Here is a 17,832-nt window from a genome sequence, read left to right as displayed (position 1 = left end):
CAATATCGAGTCATTTTCACAACCCTGTAAGCTTGCAATCCTGAATCTTTCTCTCAACATGCACATGCTCTTGAACACATGTTGACATTCGTGGAAGATTAACAGGGACAATTAATGTTATCGTAAGAGCAGATGTCTATTTATTTGTTTGATGTCGTATTTTCCTGAGCCAAAACAAATGATCTGCTCTATGAATGCAGTTGTGAAGTGTATGAAAACTTTTATCATTAATAAGTTGTTGTTTTTTTGATTGGCCTACCTGTTTTTATTGTGAATTAATGAGGTTGATGCTATTTGTTTTTACTATAAATAAGTGCACTCCAGACAATAACTGTTAAATACATGTTTATTTAAGGTCAGCAATCATTTGTTATCATTCAATTGTTTTTTTTCCGATGCGAAAAAAACAACTGCAATTTATCGGCATTATATAAATATATATATATATATTTATATAAATATATATATATATATTTATATAAATATATATATATATATTTATATAAATATATATATATATATTTATATAAATATATATTTAGATATATATATATTTATTTAAATATATATTTTTATATATATATATATATTTATTTATTTATTTATCGGTCAGCAAGTGACTAGGGAGTGTAAATAAAAACCAACACCAAAAACAGCAGTAGTGACCGGAACCAGTTTTGTTACATGCAGCCGTTCAGGAGGAGCGCCAGCGAGCCAAGGAGAGAAGCGAGAACGAGGTGGAGTCCAGCAGCTGCGCCAACGAGGACATGCCCGTGGAGAAGATTCTGGAGGCCGAGCAGGCGGTGGAACCCAAAAACGAGACCTACATTGAGACCAACCTTGGTGTGCCATCCAATTCGGTGAGTTGGCGTTTTCACGCGTTCTTATTTCAAACAATCACACGCCGTGTCATTCTGCAACAAGTCATCACGTTGCATTGGAACCAGTGGACATGCAGCACACACCCTACTTGTTCTCTCTTGTAGATGTCGGAAATCGAACAGTTTTCCTGTGTTAAAGCCTCTCATATGTGTTATTGACTTAATGTGGACAGATTCTGTGTTTGTTGCAGTTCGTATGAAGAAAACTGAATGCATGATTAAGTACTAATACGTAATGATACAAGACTTCAAACTGTAACTGGTTCCAACTCTACCGTCAGTAAACTCACAGAGGAGAAAGCTGAATATTTTTTCAGATTTATGGCTCATGGCTTATACTTTATTTTCTGCTTTCCAAAATCTTCTTGGAGCTGTGCCTCCATTGTCCACATTTAGTTGTATCTTTCCAGCTGCATGTAGCTCCCACAGTATATCTAATTTTTGCATTGAATTGCGGAGTCGAGGCACAGCACACTTTAAAATGTGTCTGCATCATGGACTGTATGTAAGAGGTGGATGTAGTCAGCCGTGACCTCACCCATTATTTTGTGGACTATGATTTGGAAGCCTTGAGTTTGACATTTTGTCCGTCGCCATCTTGTTTTTGTTTTGTTTTTTTTTGCAACCAGAAGCAAGCGACCACAATGTCACAATTAACTTTCATGAACTGAAAACACTGTGAAAGGGTTAAAAAACAAAACACCCAGACCCAGACCCAGACGATGCAGTGGTGGCGACCTGTCAATCACAAGGTAGCCCCGCCCTCAAGCATACCCTTCTTTATTGTCTATTTATCTCTAAATGTAACCATCCTGACAACCAAGACCTGAAAACTCGTGATTGAGATCAGAAACTCATGTTTACACTGTTTACTGAGGTAATAAAACAAGTGAGAAGTAGAGTCATTTTCTCTTTTTGCAACCAGAGGAGTCGCCCCCTGATGGCCATTAGAGAGAATGCACGTTTGAGACACTTGAGCATTGGCTTCACTCTTCAGAACCGAAAGGTTGCCGCCTGGTGTGCGTGCTGACACTCCAGCACATATTTACTTTTGTTATTTTGTAGTGCCAACATAGTTCTCCTCATGTGATTGGAGTTGCCATGCAGATTGGAATTGGGGACATGCCGAGTTCCAGGCTGTCAGTCGGTAAAGATGCTGCCTGCCGGTAAAGATGGGTGTGATTACTGTTCGTCCTCCCTCTTTTAGTCCCTTTGGAGGTGACTGCTTGTAGTCTGGAGCACTGCTTTGCCTGTTCACCTCGCATTATCTCCTTCGCTCAGCTGTGTGAGTCGTCCCCCCCCCCCCTCAGTACCGGCTGGGCACTGTGGGCTGTCTTTTAAACAGAGGAGACTAACAGTGATGAATAATGCAACAGGCAGACTGTTCCTGAAAGCATCCCACAAAGCCTCAGCTTCCTCAGGAATTCTGCTGCAACATGAGAAACAGAGGAGCTGCGCAGCGGTCTAACAAAGGAGGGAGGGAGGGAGGGAGGGAGGGAGGGATGGGAACAGAGACTTGAGGAGGAGGAGAGAGAGAGAGAGGGAGGGCTTCTTCTGGGATTCATCCGCTTCAGGGGATGGAAATGTCCTATGAAGTGAAGGTAGAAATGTGAGGGCTGTTATGTGAGTAAATGGGAGCTATTTTGGGGAGGGGGAGATAGAAATGTAGGAGATGAGCCTTGACATTAGGGAAGGGGAGAAGGAGCTGGCAGCTCAGACACTCCAATGCACTGAGTGTTTTTTTTGGCTTCAGCCACGGCGGGGTCCCCTCGGTGCCAGCTGCCTGCCTGACACCAGGAAGAGGAGCTTTTCCAAAGAACTACCGAAGAGATGAAAACGGCGCTAATATACGGATGTACAGGGCTGAGAATCTTATATTAATACGTGGAAGCAAACCGGAATCACATCACGATATCAACCTGTGAAAAATGGCCAAATTCCTGACTCTGTGCAGGTTATAATTACAGTGGAAACCTAATTTGTAACATTATTTGTGTGTTTTACACATAATATGAAATGAACATGCACTGAATGTCATATGATATATTATATTGCAATATTGATGTCGGTCATATAAACACCTCCCAAACGTAATTACGTATTAACGCATCATTTGCCAAAGTTGCTGAATATGTCTTTGACACCACTGCTAGGTGGAAAGAAGTTGCTGGCGTTGTCACGCGTCATATGGTACAAGGACAGGGGGATTCGGCATTCCAAATGAAAAAAAAAAAAAAAAAAACTGGGAAGATAGACGATGAGTTTGCAAGAAAACACCACTTTGAGCTGAACCACACTGGAGCCCATGTTGGCAGAGTGTCAGCGTTCAGGCTGTGCTGACCACACAGTGCTGAGAGGCACTGCCCCGTGCTGTAATTAATCACAGGGCCCGGGCCATGAGTGTACACCATGAATAGGCCACCAGCCACTGTCTAATGGCCGCGGCCTGGCCAACCCGAATGCAGTTTATCTCACGGTGACCTAGAACAGGAGTTAAACAGGCGACGGGGGAGAGGAGTTCTCATAAGAGTGGGAGGAAAAGAGACGCGATCGCTCACCGATCCCGCAGGGCTGTTTCTTTACCTCCGTCGTTTACACTCCGCCATCTGTGCATCACCTTCTTTTAATTAAACGTTTAGTTTCCTTTCTGTTCCTGAGCTCACGGCAGGAAGCGCTGCTGTTATCTGGATCGTAATCAGCCGATGATTGGTCCACGCTCCAACATATGAGGACAGTGGAGGTTTTTTTTCTTAATTTTTATTTCAATTCTAAAAATGTGGGCCACTTGAGTAATTCATTTTCCCACTGATCCGCACGAGCGCCCGAGTTTGGCTCTGTTGTCATGCCAGCATAGTCTGGTTCAAGCTGAACAATGAAAAATTGAAAAGGCAAATCTTCTCGTCTGCCTCTCCTCGAGTGATGAAAATTTCATCGGACGGTATGCAAGCCTGGCATTTCTCTAAGTTGTGGGGATGATCGGCCATGGCGGGGGAAGCATGAGTGGCCATAAACCCCTTTTGATTTGCTGGGAATGAAGACACTTCCTTTTTATTAGTTTGTTTGGTGGCAGGCATTTAGAGATCTGCTGAAGGGACTAAAATACAAAATATGTCTTCTCCTGTTTTCTGCCTCTAGTGTCATCTTTTGTCCACGCGCCCTATTTTACAGCTGTGATCTTCACAGTGGTAGAAGATGTCGTGCTGTGAGATATCCCCATGTGGACTTTCGTACTGAAAACACAGAGGCCCATGTTATTCCCTCCCAGGCCATGGCGGTGCGCCTCCTTTGCGGCAGCCCCCCCATAACACCCTTAAATGCCGCTCTGTGACTTGACCAGTACAGTAATGCGATGCCGGAAGGATTGTTGCAGGAAAGTGTAAGCTCCTCTCCCCCTCTGTCATCTCACTCAAGACAGGAGCAAAAGAAACCAGGTCAGCGTAAACACGGCTAAGATAGCCATTCAACATTCATGAGGCCCGCCTTGTTTAACGAGAACCCTGGGACTTGTGGTCTTAGGAGGGGTTGGCCGGACGCCGAAGCCTCGTTTCCACATCTACGTCCACGTCTCCCACGGAGATCAGACGCTGAAATATTCATAAGATGCCTGTTTTCTTTGTCCCCCCCTCCTGAAGAAACAAAACCAAAAAAAAATAAACGACTTTCATTTTCCAAAAACAGTGTCGGCTTTGTGTCTGGGTTTTTTTTCTCATATCTGCGACTGCTCTGCAGTCAGCGTGAGCTCCACAGCGTGGAGGAGAGGGAGGGATGGTCTTTGGCCTGCGCGAGCGGAGGGACGGCTTCTCCTTCATCTTGAACTCATCTCCTCCGGAGAGCTGCCGTTGATGCCGGAGATCCTCCCAGCTTTTTACCATCGATCTGTGGGATTTGGGCAGAAGGAAGTTTACGGGAGAAGTTGCCGACTTTGTCGAGTTCACACGGGGATACTTTGAATTTAAGAATGTTTACTTGATTTAAAAAAATTATGCACAAACGCGTGTGCACAAAGTCTTTGTTCACACACATGCACATCATGGGTTTGAGCTGCTGGGATGATGGGAGATTACTCGTCAGAGATTGACAGATTTTGTACCTCAACCCAGATGAATTTACATCTCAGTTACTATGTGTGTTGCATTAGTATTCAGCCACTGCTCATAAAGTCCCTGCTGGTCTCCCAACCTGATGTGTTGTGACGGTTAAGGAGAAGCCGTCCTTGTTCTCTGGTCTGGCGTTTCAATAGAACACAGAAGTGATGATGTCAACAGGAGCGCTCCTCATGTGCAGCAGCTTAGCTCAACATTACGGACACAGAGATCCTGAACTGATTTAGTCCTGGGAATGCTGAGCCTTCTGTCTTACAGTTTGCACATTCAGGATGACGCCAGTATTTTGTAGACTCTCTCTTTAAAGTTGACACTTTATTTAGGACAAACAAAAACTCAAATAAACACGAGCTAACTCCGCTTCTAGACCGAAGTGTATGTTCTGCAATCCTGTCTCCAGCTTTTGGGAGCTTTTCGTCAAACGTAGATGTGTGCGTAAAGAGGTCAATTGTTCTGCAATTGAGTTTGCTTTCACAGCAGAAGTAAATGTGCCACAGTCACCCTTGATATAACGCTTACTCAGCACCTAAAGAGAAGAGAGGCTTTTTCTCTCTCTCTTTTTGAAAGCGTACGCACCATGTCTTACATAACACACATTAATATAATCGTCTTTGGCCTTTCTTCCAGCTTTTATGCCCATCTCTCGTCCTGGCTTAATATATCTAATGCAGCGAAATCAAAGAGGGATTGAAGCTCTCTCCTTGGCTCACCTTTCTATTTCACAGGGGAAATAGTCAGCGGTCCTATTTTAGGCACAATGTACTGTGACCTCCATTAGCCGGACTGGTCCACTACCGAGAACTGCTTGTTTTGATCATTTATTTTTTACCTTAAAAGACGGATCTTTTGAAAACGTATTAATAACTGCACTATACCAGGTTATTACCTTAGCTACTGATGCATAATGATAGTGGACATCTGTTTCATGTGTGTTTTACTGTGAGTAAATATGAACACTCATTACACACTATTATTGGCTGAGTTCTCCTAAAGGCCTGATAATAAAGTCCCACTGGAGCTCCTTAGCGCTTGTTATGTTGTGAAGTGTCAGTGGAGTGTCAGGAGGGGCCTCTTGAGCTCCCATCGCCCGCCTGAAAACGCTGATTTGTGCGTCAACTAAAAAGGTCCCCAAAGAAAGATCCTGCTTGGTGAAAGTTGTTATTTTCTCTCTCTCACCAGTGTGTGTGTGTGTGTGTGTGTGTGTGTGTTGATAGGTGGCTATTGCCGACACCAGCCACATAGAGACAAGAAAACAAATATGTCACACCTTTTCATTTCTAACACTGAGATTTGTGTCCGTTCGTCTGTTTCCCTGCAGCCCAACGACCCGGTGACAAATATCTGTCAGGCGGCTGACAAACAGCTCTTCACCCTGGTGGAGTGGGCCAAGAGGATCCCCCACTTCTCTGAGCTGCCGCTGGACGACCAGGTCATCCTTCTACGAGCAGGTCCGTCAAAAGAAAAGAAAAGGAAAAGGGCTCAAACCGGGTCGTACAAAAGCCGGCCGCTTTATCCCACAATGACCCCTTCAGTCGAGTGTGCAAACTCTGGCAAACGCTCCATGACTACTTGAATCGAGCCATTTATTATTTGAACGTAAAGGAAATATCCATCAAGCACAGTGGTGAAAAAAGAATACAGGAGTATATATTACTGTTTTCTTAACTGTAAGATTTCATCACCTTGTCTTTAAACAAAGATAAAACAACAGTTTAAACTCGGGGCTGCGTATCGGCAAGAATCTTGCTGATACGATACGTATCACGATACAGGATGTATGATGCAATATATTGCAATCCTGAAAGCTGTCACAATATAAAGAACATATGCATAAAATCTGATTACCAAGAAGATTTTTTTTCATGCAATCGGAGCAGCGCATCTATTTAACATGCTCGTGTTTTTTTGTGAACGATGAACTGATGAATCCGTTCGCCACTAAGTAACTTGAGCGTCGTTAACCGTCTCGAGAGTTAACGGCGCACTGTGTGGCCGACCGCCATGTCGGTGAGATCAAAGGAACATCGTCTCTTCAAAAGTCAACTCAACAAGCAAGCTTTGTTTATACTCGCACGCGACACTGTAACGCGAGCCTATGCAGGAGATCGCACAAAGGTGATTGTGCTCATTTCTCTGTTTGTCGCATTATACCCCGAAACGCCAGAGGGCGTCCAGACAAAATGTACTGTGAAGTAGCGGGACGATAACGAGAGTAAACGGCAAAACGGCTAAATCCAACCTCCTCAATGCCGAGGAGGGATTAACTGTGAACTCGCATCTCATATTCATGGACTGTTTTATTGCCTTTATACGAGCCCCGTAAAAAAAGAGAGTCGAGTATTAAATGCATTATTAAGAAATGAAGGTTGAATATCCTGTGAACAATTTGATTTGGCTGGTAGAAAATATACTCAAATGTAGATTTTTAAGACCTCCTGGCTCTAAAGCATAAAAATAATCAGAATCATAATAATTGCCTTCTTTTTAAAATCATTTGACATGTTTATGGGGCTTTTAGCAGTGAACTATTTGGCAGTCAACCGGTTACAAAAATTCAGAGAAGTAGGACGAGCTTGCGCCCCTTACAGCCCCGTCGCAGCCCCGTCGCAGCCCGTCACAGCCTCGTCGCAGCCCGTCACAGCCTCGTCGCAGCCCCGTCACAGCCCCGTCGCAGCCCCGTCGCAGCCCCGTCGCAGCCTCGTCGCAGCCCCGTCACAGCCCCGTCACAGCCCGTCACAGCCTCGTCGCAGCCCCGTCGCAGCCCCGTCGCAGCCCCGTCGCAGCCCCGTCGCAGCCTCGTCGCAGCCCCGTCACAGCCCCGTCACAGCCCCGTCACAGCCCCTTACAGCCCCGTCGCAGCCCCGTCACAGCCCCGTCACAGCCTCGTCACAGCCTCGTCACATCCCCGTCACAGCCCGTCCCAGCCCCGTCACAGCCCCTTACAGCCCCGTCGCAGCCCCGTCACAGCCCCGTCACAGCCTCGTCACAGCCTCGTCACAGCCCCGTCACAGCCCGTCCCAGCCCCGTCACAGCCCGTCACAGCCCCGTCACAGCCCCGTCACAACTACATGTGTGGGTTTTGGGACTATTTTCAAGTTATCATGTGCAACATCTGTTGCAACGAAACAGTCGTTGGCAATGAAAATCTTGGGCTCCTTTCATCAATGCTCATTAAATATGTAGGCCTATTTCATTCAAAAGATACAAAAAGGAAAAGCAAATCGAGACTCTATACACGCAGAGATGTAAGCAGGAATGTAGTAAACTGCAAATGGCCAACGCGAACCGTCGGATATGTTGCTGTTGGGTGCCAGCTAAATAAAAAATGATGAGTCATTTTTATGATGCTATGAAACGGTAGATATACGACTGATGAGAAAAACATGTTGTAGCCGCTGACAGAAGAACAGGCACTGAATAACTAGATGCTAGACCTGGCTCTCTATCTGTAACCCGGTAGAAACGTGAAACAGAACTTGAATAGACTTCATTTGGCCACAGCGGGGAATCGCCCTCTCGGTCATGTGACTGAGACGAGAGTCAGACCCACCAAGGTCAGAGCAGCTCGCTGTGTGTATCTGAGGCAAAGCTCACCGCTGAGGATCACAGAGGGAATCATCCGGCACTTCTCTTCCATTCTCTAACATCACGTGCACGAAAAGGTCTTCTGGGTTTTCTTTCAACACATTGCCCTTGTTGTCTGCTTGTCGCTCCACATTACACCATTATATTCTAAATCCACCTTGAGGGGAGGGGGGGGGGGGAAATTGCTATTACACACCCTGAGAAAAAAATCCTCCCATCACTCCTCATTTTCAGCACATACAATGAGAGAGAGAGAGAGAGAGAGAGAGAGAGAGATTATTCCGGAGCGCTTGGCTCTCAGGTTTTCTATAAATAACCGCTTTAGTTCTGCTGTATCACAGATAGAAGCATCGCGGGCTCGTCTCTCTCATACCCAACTCAACTCCGGGGAGGAGAGGCGAGTGTTGGCAGGCAGAACAGTTAAAGGAGCCCCGTCGCTCAAAAGGCGGCGTCCTTGTGTCTTCTCTGCACCCCCCCGTGTGTCAAGGCCCTGCTTTGGCACGTCAAGCCCGCCGTCTTTATCGCGGTTGCAGGCGCAGTTCATCCCTTTGACACGCTTGTCTCCCCAGAAAGCATGATTCAAACGTCTTCGTAATAACCTGATGCCTGAGAAAGCTCTTACCGCGCAGCTTAATTGATTCATTGGAATCCCCCCCCCCCCCCTTTGTTGTCAGTTTAATTTTGCCTGAATGCTGTGTGAACTTTTGTACCAGGATTTGCCCGTTCAGTTTTGTTTTACTCTTCTTTTTCTTTTGCTCATACTTTTCCCCCTCCATCCTTCTACCCGTCTCTGCCGCAGGTTGGAACGAACTCCTCATTGCATCGTTTTCGCACCGCTCGATATCGATTAAGGACGGCATCCTGCTGGCGACCGGGCTGCACGTCCACCGCAACAGCGCCCACAGTGCCGGAGTGGGAGCCATCTTTGACAGGTTGTTATTTCAATCATATCAAAACACATATTTTTAATAAGTGGTTTATAAATTGTAACTAATGGCTTTATTCGTGGTTAATAACTGATTTATAAATGTTTTACAGGTCAGTAATAAGCCCTTAATAAGGACAACAATGTTACCAGATTTGGGAAGATATCTTTGGGTTATAACATTAATGGCTTATTACTGATCTATTAACTGTTAAGATATACACCCCTTGGTAGGACTCATCAGAAAGCGATAAGATCATAGGCATGGTTCATAAATTGTAACTAAAGGTTTTGCTCATGCAAATAGATTACTTATAACAGCTTTAGCAATCAGTAAGTAAGCCTTATTAGAAAGTGGCAACATTGTAGCCATACTTAAGACACGGGTAATGTTTTGTTCATGTTAATAAATCATGCATTAATGATTTAATCAGTAATACTCCATTATTAATGCCATAATGCTTGCCAGGTTGTGAAACACTTCTGTATGTACTCCCGCAGCATGATTTGCTTTGTCTTTCCAAGTACCCCGACCATTATTAATACCTTGTTACTGATCTATAAAGTCTTAATAAATCATGTATTAACTGCTGATGAAGATTAGATACAACTTTTATTAGAAGGTGGTTTACAGCACAAGACATTTGAAATATCAACACCTAGACTGGAAGTCACGAAGGAACTATTGATCGATTCCAGTGTATTAAATATGTACACCTGTACGCATCAGGGATCTCACAGAAACACCAAACTGCTCAGAAAATCCATGCACAAGCTTCTCGCGGTGAAGTCGGCCGTGCGCACAAACTTCAACCCCGGTGACTGTTACCGACATTCCAGCTGTCTGACACGCTGACGTCTCACACAGGGGTCTGCTCAGCAGCATCGCACCTTCAGCTGAACCCAGAATGTGTCATTTGGAAAGTTATAAAAGATACAAGCAAAGTATGATGTTTTTTGTTTTATAATTTGATGATTTATTTAGAAAATGAAAATTGCAGTTTTAGTGTAAATGGTGCTGCCATCAGACCCATGTTAACAGCAGTCTGTCTGCTCCTCCCCTCTTGTGTCTCGGCCCCTCGGATCTCCGAGCCTCGTGCCCAATCATCGGCTCACAGCCACAGGACATGTTCCATCTCCGGCATTAACCGTGGCGAGCATTAAGATGCAGGGCGCTGATAGTGTTTCTTTATCTACTCTCTCTCTCTCTCTCTCTCTCTCTCTCTCTCTCTCTCTCTCTCTCTCTTCGCCATACAAATGAAGACACTGATTAACTTAAACACTTGAGTCTTTTCTTTTTTCCTTTTCCTTCTATTTTCTCTAACCCCGTTGTTCCTCCTTGGAACAAATTGAATTAGAATGAGCTAAGAGCCACAATTGACTTTACTATCCAGGGGGGGGGGGGGGGCAGAAATAGAGTGAGGGAGGAGAAAAAAAAAAGAGAGGGCGAGGAGAGGGTGTGACCGAGTCAAAGAGGGGTGAGGAGTTCGAGCGACTCGGCGCACCGACACTCCCGCCGGTGATGTCACGGGCAGACGACCGGAGTGTTTGGCGTTGGACTGCAGCGTGTGTTTACTCTGTGGCTTTCCTTTGATGAAAACCATGCACTAACTATAATGGCTTTGCAGGGTTGGAAACTTTTCCACTCATCTAACTGTTCCAACGTGGGCTGAGCGTGTATATGCTTGAGTGTATTTGTTTTTGTTTTTTAAAATAGATTTCAGCTGGATAGATGGTCATTAAAACCTATTTTTAACGCCCCAGTCTGGATCTGGATAATTCAGAGCAATCAGACTCAAATGGTTTCCTGTGATCTTAACTTCTCCGGCACTCTGTTATCTGATGTTATCTGATTTTCAATTAACCACATCGCTGACTTTCTTTTCTTTTCTTTGTCTCTTTTGTGCAGAGTGCTCACAGAACTGGTGTCAAAGATGAGGGACATGCAGATGGATAAGACGGAACTGGGGTGCCTTCGAGCTATCGTCCTTTTCAACCCAGGTAACTATCGCTGTATGTGAGCTCGCCTGTGTGCCGTGGCAGCTGAAGGAAGCTGTAGATCAGGTGTTGTGAAGATGACCGGCTCTTCTTTGAGTTGAGAGTAAATGACCTGAATGACCAAGCTACATGTTAAGAATCTACAGCACTGTTGACATATTTCCAATGTGGGACTGTTCTCTCAGAGCGACACAGTGTTGCTTCGAGCTACAACCAAGTAAAACAACATTCAACTGATGTTTATATTCCTAAAATAGAATGAGTCATTCAGGACTTGAAGCTAAGTAATACTCCACCTAAAATCTATTTTTAACTGGACAGATGGCTGTAAAAAGAATTCGGAATTCAGTTACAATCGATTCAAACAGCGACCACTTTTCACAGCGCAAAGAAATGTATTACAACATCCAGAGAACCATCTCAACCAGCCGCTGCAGTACAATCCAATCTCTCCACTGCCCATCAGTATTCTACAAACATTCATATTTTCACTCAGATGTGGATGAATGCATCTCTTGAGGTGGAGCTTCATAGCTTCAATAGCAGGGCAGAGCAGTAGTGTCGTCCATATGTTTTGAATGAACTGAGCACACAGAGGGAGACGGGGATTATGCTGCAGAAAGAAATCATTTCGGGGTTAGATGTCACACCGTTTAATCCAATAAAAGCGTCCGAGAGGTACTCAGCAGTGCGTGGACTAGTAGTTTCGTTAGCGGTTAGCGGTTAGCCAAACACACAGTTCAAAACATTACAATTTGAGCCGCAGAGTAGAGTTACGCAACAGTGAGTGTGCTGGAATTTCCGTCAACTGTTATCTCTTAGCCGAACACACCGCACAATGTTATCCCCGGACTGTTGGAGATGCACTCAGCTGTCAAATCACTAGCGGCCCCTACCAGAGTGGTGAGTGAGGAGAAAAGCAGGCGGTCAGTAGCATAAAACAGACAATAAAAGGTGTTCAGAGAAAGTGCGAGTCACAGCAGCCGCCAGAGGTCTTTGAGCACACAGCCATTACTGGCCACCCAAAACATCGTGCAGTTTGCTGCAGCGGAAGGCGAGATCAGCCGTGGACAGACACAGAGGTGAACTCGTCCTCACTCATAGACACACACGGACTCAGGCGACCGATCGCATGATTCTCCTGGCAGTATAACAATAATGCAACATCCTACTGTGAAAGAAAGCTTATGACAGCGCGTTATATGTCATTGAGGCCCATGTCTTGCCACGGCGCGTGTCCCGCCTGCTATCAGTGTGCTGCTCTGTATTTAAACCTCCTCCACATGGCAACCAAAGTAAGCCAAACCAAGCCATGAATGTGACCCAGGGTTTTTTTTAAATGATGTGGGAGCCTCCCTCCGTCCCTCTGGGGCCACTGTGAGCCCAGGCGCACACTGATCCTCTGTGTTCCTCGTTTCGTTCAGGCCACATCCAGGCCCACCGGCCCCGGTTCACATCTCGGCCTGATTCCCTGTTAATTAGGGGTTCACAGGACTGGTCTGACGGAGAAAGCAGTGGGTGGGGGCTAAAAAAAGGCCCTCAGTCCTGCCTTTCCCACACTGTGTGATGGAGTCCAGCCGCTGACAACAAACGTTCATTCACTGTTGATCAAGTGTGCAGCGCTTTGTTCCTCCGAAATGTCGCTCAATGACGCGTTTGTGTCGGAGCTTAACTTAGCGCCGCCCTAATTGGACTAGCCCAGAATGTGGCGACACACGTCCACAATGAGCCCCGCGGGGTTAAAACTCAACGTGTGAGTTCGTCAGGCCCTCCATTTGAAACTGCTGCAAGAGACAAAAGCGACCGCAAGAATGTGGAGAAGAGGCATGTGTAGCAGCAGCGTTGTTGATTATTTGTACTTTATCTCTGTGTCTCCACAGACTCTAAAGGTCTGTCCAATCCAGGGGAGGTGGAAGCTCTGAGAGAGAAAGTCTACGCGTCTTTAGAGGCCTACTGCAAACAGAAGTACCCCGACCAGCCCGGCAGGTATGAACGTGTGCATAGCCCCACGCTCTTCCTCATTGGCTCTCTCTTCACACAGCACTGCTCCTCACTCGGGGCAGTATATGAGGAGAGATGTAGCCTGAGAACATGGGAGTAGTTACATGGTAACAAGTGTTCTATTACATATACTTACATAAGGCTCTATTACAGTAAAGTGATGTCATTTTCTGAGCTCACCAGACTGTTCAAGCTACCGCTTACAATTATAATTATTGACAATAGATCAACATTACTGATGATTGTTTGTCAAAGATCTCATTGCATAGTTTGTGAAAGCAGCAACAGTCAACCCGACAATATCGAGGTATTTGGTTCAGAGATATTTTGATATTTGATTGTCCAGCACTACTTTGGTTCAACACATTGAAATGATTAGAAAAAGAAAAGATTAAAAGAGTAAAAAAACTGTTTCCCCAGCAGCCAATTAGCTGTTTGGATGCCAGAACAGGTCTGAGGGGAAGTTAGAGTTTAAAGAAAAGGGGCCTCATGCAGGACTATTTTTAATCTGATCCGAAGGCCCACTACGTCATATCGAAGGCCCCGTGTGTGAAGTGTGGTATCAGTTCTTTCTGAGTCCGTCTTGCTCCTCTTGTCAGACGTACGATGGACTCCAGGTCTAACTTTGGTCTCGTGTCGTGACAGGTTTGCCAAACTGTTGCTGCGGTTACCAGCGCTGCGCTCCATCGGCCTCAAGTGTCTGGAGCACTTGTTCTTCTTCAAGCTCATCGGGGACACGCCCATCGACACCTTCCTCATGGAGATGCTAGAAGCCCCGCATCAAATGACATTATAGCAGAGAGGGCTGAGCCCCCCCCCCAACATCTACCATTAGCCCTGGATCGGGGGCAGCGAGGGACAGATCACGTGACGGATGTAGAACCTCCCCCTTCCTCCCTACCCTCTCCCCTTTGGATGTGTTTTAAGACAATGAATTCATCATGTCTATGGGTCTGTTTTATACCTTGTAAAAATATATAAATAAGAAATATATATACATATATAGATATGAAAATCACGTGGCGACACGAGTGACAACAGTGGACTTCAACTAAGGTCGGACAGAAGACAAAAGAAGCGCATTGAGCCATCCTCTCATCCTTTCCATCCTCTCCATCCTCTCCATCCTCTCCATCCTCTCCATCCTCTCCATCCTCTCCATCCTCTCCATCCTTTCCATCCTCTCCATCCTCTCCATCCTCTCCATCCTTTCCATCCTCTCCATCCTCTCCATCCTCTCCATCCTCTCCATCCTTTCCATCCTCTCCATCCTCTCCATCCTCTCCATCCTCTCCATCCTCTCCATCCTTTCCATCCTCTCCATCCTCTCCATCCTCTCCATCCTTTCCATCCTCTCCATCCTCTCCATCCTTTCCATCCTCTCCATCCTCTCCATCCTCTCCATCCTCTCCATCCTTTCCATCCTCTCCATCCTCTCCATCCTCTCCATCCTTTCCATCCTCTCCATCCTTTCCATCCTCTCCATCCTTTCCATCCTCTCCATCCTCTCCATCCTCTCCATCCTTTCCATCCTCTCCATCCTTTCCATCCTCTCCATCCTTTCCATCCTCTCCATCCTCTCCATCATTTCCATCCTCTCCATCCTCTCCATCCTCTCCATCCTCTCCATCCTTTCCATCCTCTCCATCCTCTCCATCCTCTCCATCCTCTCCATCCTCTCCATCCTCTCCATCCTTGCTGTTCCTACACGGCGATGACAAAAAGCAGACGATCGGGTTTTAACACCCACAGTTGCAGGTATTTAAAAGAAACAGACAAAAAAACAAAACACGGCGTTGATGTCACATTTGGACACTCAGCGTTGTGATCGGGGACAATCGTGGACTGGGAGAGCCTCAGGCCTGACTTGGACCTGAGCCCTCTCTCTCTCTTTTTCAGGACTGAACTCACTTTGGGGGAGGGACGGCATGCGAGTGGGGGGGTCGGACTCGACCGAACGCGTCAGGTCTTGCACTAGCCGTTGTGAACTTGCTGGAGTCGAAACTCGGGGGGGGGGGGGGGGTTTAACGAGACTGCAAGAAAAAAAAGAATAACCTCAGGTGTCTGGCCGATTCCGACGGATACAGACCACGTCTTACTCCGTCAGCACTGTGCGACATCGGCGAGGACGACATTTCTAGTCAATCGACCGAGTTGGGAGTCTGTCTGCACGCGGGAGAAGATGCAGGCCGACGGCCGCACATTAGCTTTACGACGCTGCGCTCTGACACTTGGCCTCGTCCCATGTCACAGCATTTTGGGCCTTTTGTTGCGACGTCGGCCAGAAAGCGAGCGTCAGTCTCATCTGTTGGGGGGGAGAAACATCCTCCTATTCGTCGGCGGCCTCCGAGCTCCCTTTTTTTCGTACCCTTCACCTGTCCCCTTCTCATTTCAGTACACCATCTGTACACCTCCACACTCAGAACCCCCCCCCCCCCCCCCCCGCGCAGCGGGATATTAGCTTTTTTTTTTCCCCCAAACACCGACATCTACCTACACAGAGAGTTACAACCGGATACAGTATTGACGTTATTTTGACTTCAGCAGCAGCGATGCACGATTACCTCCGTTCTCCAATCCGTCCCACCGTGGGCTCCTGGCGCTCGTCATCGCAGCAGAGATTTTTTTGTTTGTTTATTTGTTTACTTGGCACTTAACCTCATGACGGGAGTCGGGTTCCTAAACGGAGAGCTGATGTTGTGATGGACCTCTGAGGTGGAATCTGGCCCCGATCAGGGACGCACCAGTTTCAGCGGCACACACAGTCGCTCTCCCTGCACTTCTCTGGACGATCCAGTGTCATTCAAGTGGAACTGAAACGTTCGATATCTCCACGTCCAGAGCGGGAGCGTGTTAGCGTGTTAGCGTGTTAGCGTGGCTCAAACAGGTCTCGTGTTCGTGAGGTGTGATATTTCTACTCGGCCGGATGTAAACAGCTTGTTTTGTCATTCTGTACCGTCTCATGGAACAGTGGAGCCAAGTTGAGTTTAAGGACGTGGTAAAGAGTAGCTATTGCCAAGTACGATATCTGAAAAAGGCCCAAAATATGATTAGATGAAGTATTTTCTGCTCATTCGCCACGCTTTGACACTAACTGGACCTGAACGAACCTGAGCGCTGTGTCTTCATCCTGTGATGCAGTGAAATGGTTCACGGTCTGGTGTATGGAGCCTCGACAATGCCACTTCAATCATCACTTTTTCAGTCTTTAATTATAACCAATTTACATCTTTTAATACATTTAACGAAATGTTAATTCGATATGAATTTCAATCATGCATTACAAAAACTAAATATAAAATGTGTTTTTATTCTGTTAATCATTGATTGCTGATGTCATTTTAAAATGGAATCATAAAATGATTTTTTAGAATATTCTACATCACAGAGAATGTATCTCCTGTTGGAACATTTAAAGTTTCCATCGTGCGATCGCTTTCACATAAAAGCGTCATTTAAGGATGAAATGAAGTCCGACCCACAGAGCAGCAACAGGCGCTTCTATTGGCCGGCTGGCTTTTGATCCGCCCTCAGAGTGTATTTTATTGTCGCTCTTTTAAAAAATTGTATCCACATATTAATTGATGATAATTAAGTCTGAAAAGGTGGAAATACTCCGGTGGCACCGTCAGGGCTCCATAGCACCGTTGACTCTGACAAAAACTCCAATGATACTGTGACCACGTGATCGGGGTCCAGTTTCACAGCAGGGCCTCCAGTAAGGGGGGGGGGGGGGGGGTCAGCTTTACAGATGTTAATCCACCTCTGTAAAGCTGATCCCAGTGATCAATGTCCTCACTTAGAATAAAGCAAAGAGTCTGGTCAGATGCCGTTCACTCGCTGGAAGCAGGAGGACAACATTCACATTCAGTCTGGACTGGAGGGCACGCGGCGGCCATTTAAGAGGCGCGAGCGCCCTCTGGTGGAGGAGGAGCGGCGTTACTTGAAGTATTTACTCCGACAAGAAGACGGCACTTTGTCTCCGCTGCGTCAGCTGTCATCACTTTGCTCAGCAGAACTGAGAGGAGAAGCAATAAGTTCAGTGTTGATTACCACGAGCCGTCCAGGTCTGAGCTCAGTTTACACTATTTATATTCTGGAGCTATTATGTCTGTTCAAACAGAAATAATCTGGATCTGCTCACACGTTTTACAATTTTAGTATTATTCTGGGCTAGATTTGCTGTGTTTTGTTTTTATAGAGGAACGATTAGAATCAAGGAAAGCAGATTTAGGTCCGATGCCCCGCCCCCTGTGTTTACTTTACTGTGATTGGCCGAGCGCAGGTCTCTTAAGCCATAATGTGGACGACGTGCGAGCTCAGCACCCCCCCCCCCTCA

The 17,832-nt window shown here is 46.2% G+C and overlaps 1 protein-coding gene across 2 annotated transcripts in view; it reads left to right on the top strand.

The window, feature by feature from the left end:
* rxraa (retinoid X receptor, alpha a) overlaps nt 1-14,540 on the top strand; it is an 83,768-nt gene extending 69,228 nt beyond the window's left edge. For both annotated transcript variants that reach the window (XM_079290009.1, XM_079290008.1), the window contains 6 exons: nt 691-860; nt 6,303-6,432; nt 9,369-9,501; nt 11,404-11,495; nt 13,373-13,478; nt 14,139-14,540. In XM_079290009.1, coding sequence (XP_079146135.1) covers nt 691-860; nt 6,303-6,432; nt 9,369-9,501; nt 11,404-11,495; nt 13,373-13,478; nt 14,139-14,289 — 782 coding nt within the window. In that variant the 3' untranslated portion in view covers nt 14,290-14,540. The remainder of the gene's footprint in view (nt 1-690; nt 861-6,302; nt 6,433-9,368; nt 9,502-11,403; nt 11,496-13,372; nt 13,479-14,138) is intronic.
* Nucleotides 14,541-17,832: the final 3,292 nt, after the last annotated feature.

Source organism: Melanostigma gelatinosum (assembly GCF_949748355.1).
Source record: "Melanostigma gelatinosum genome assembly, chromosome: 18".
NCBI classification, from domain to species: Eukaryota; Metazoa; Chordata; class Actinopteri; order Perciformes; family Zoarcidae; genus Melanostigma; species Melanostigma gelatinosum.
This window is presented reverse-complemented; position numbering and strand designations above follow the sequence as displayed.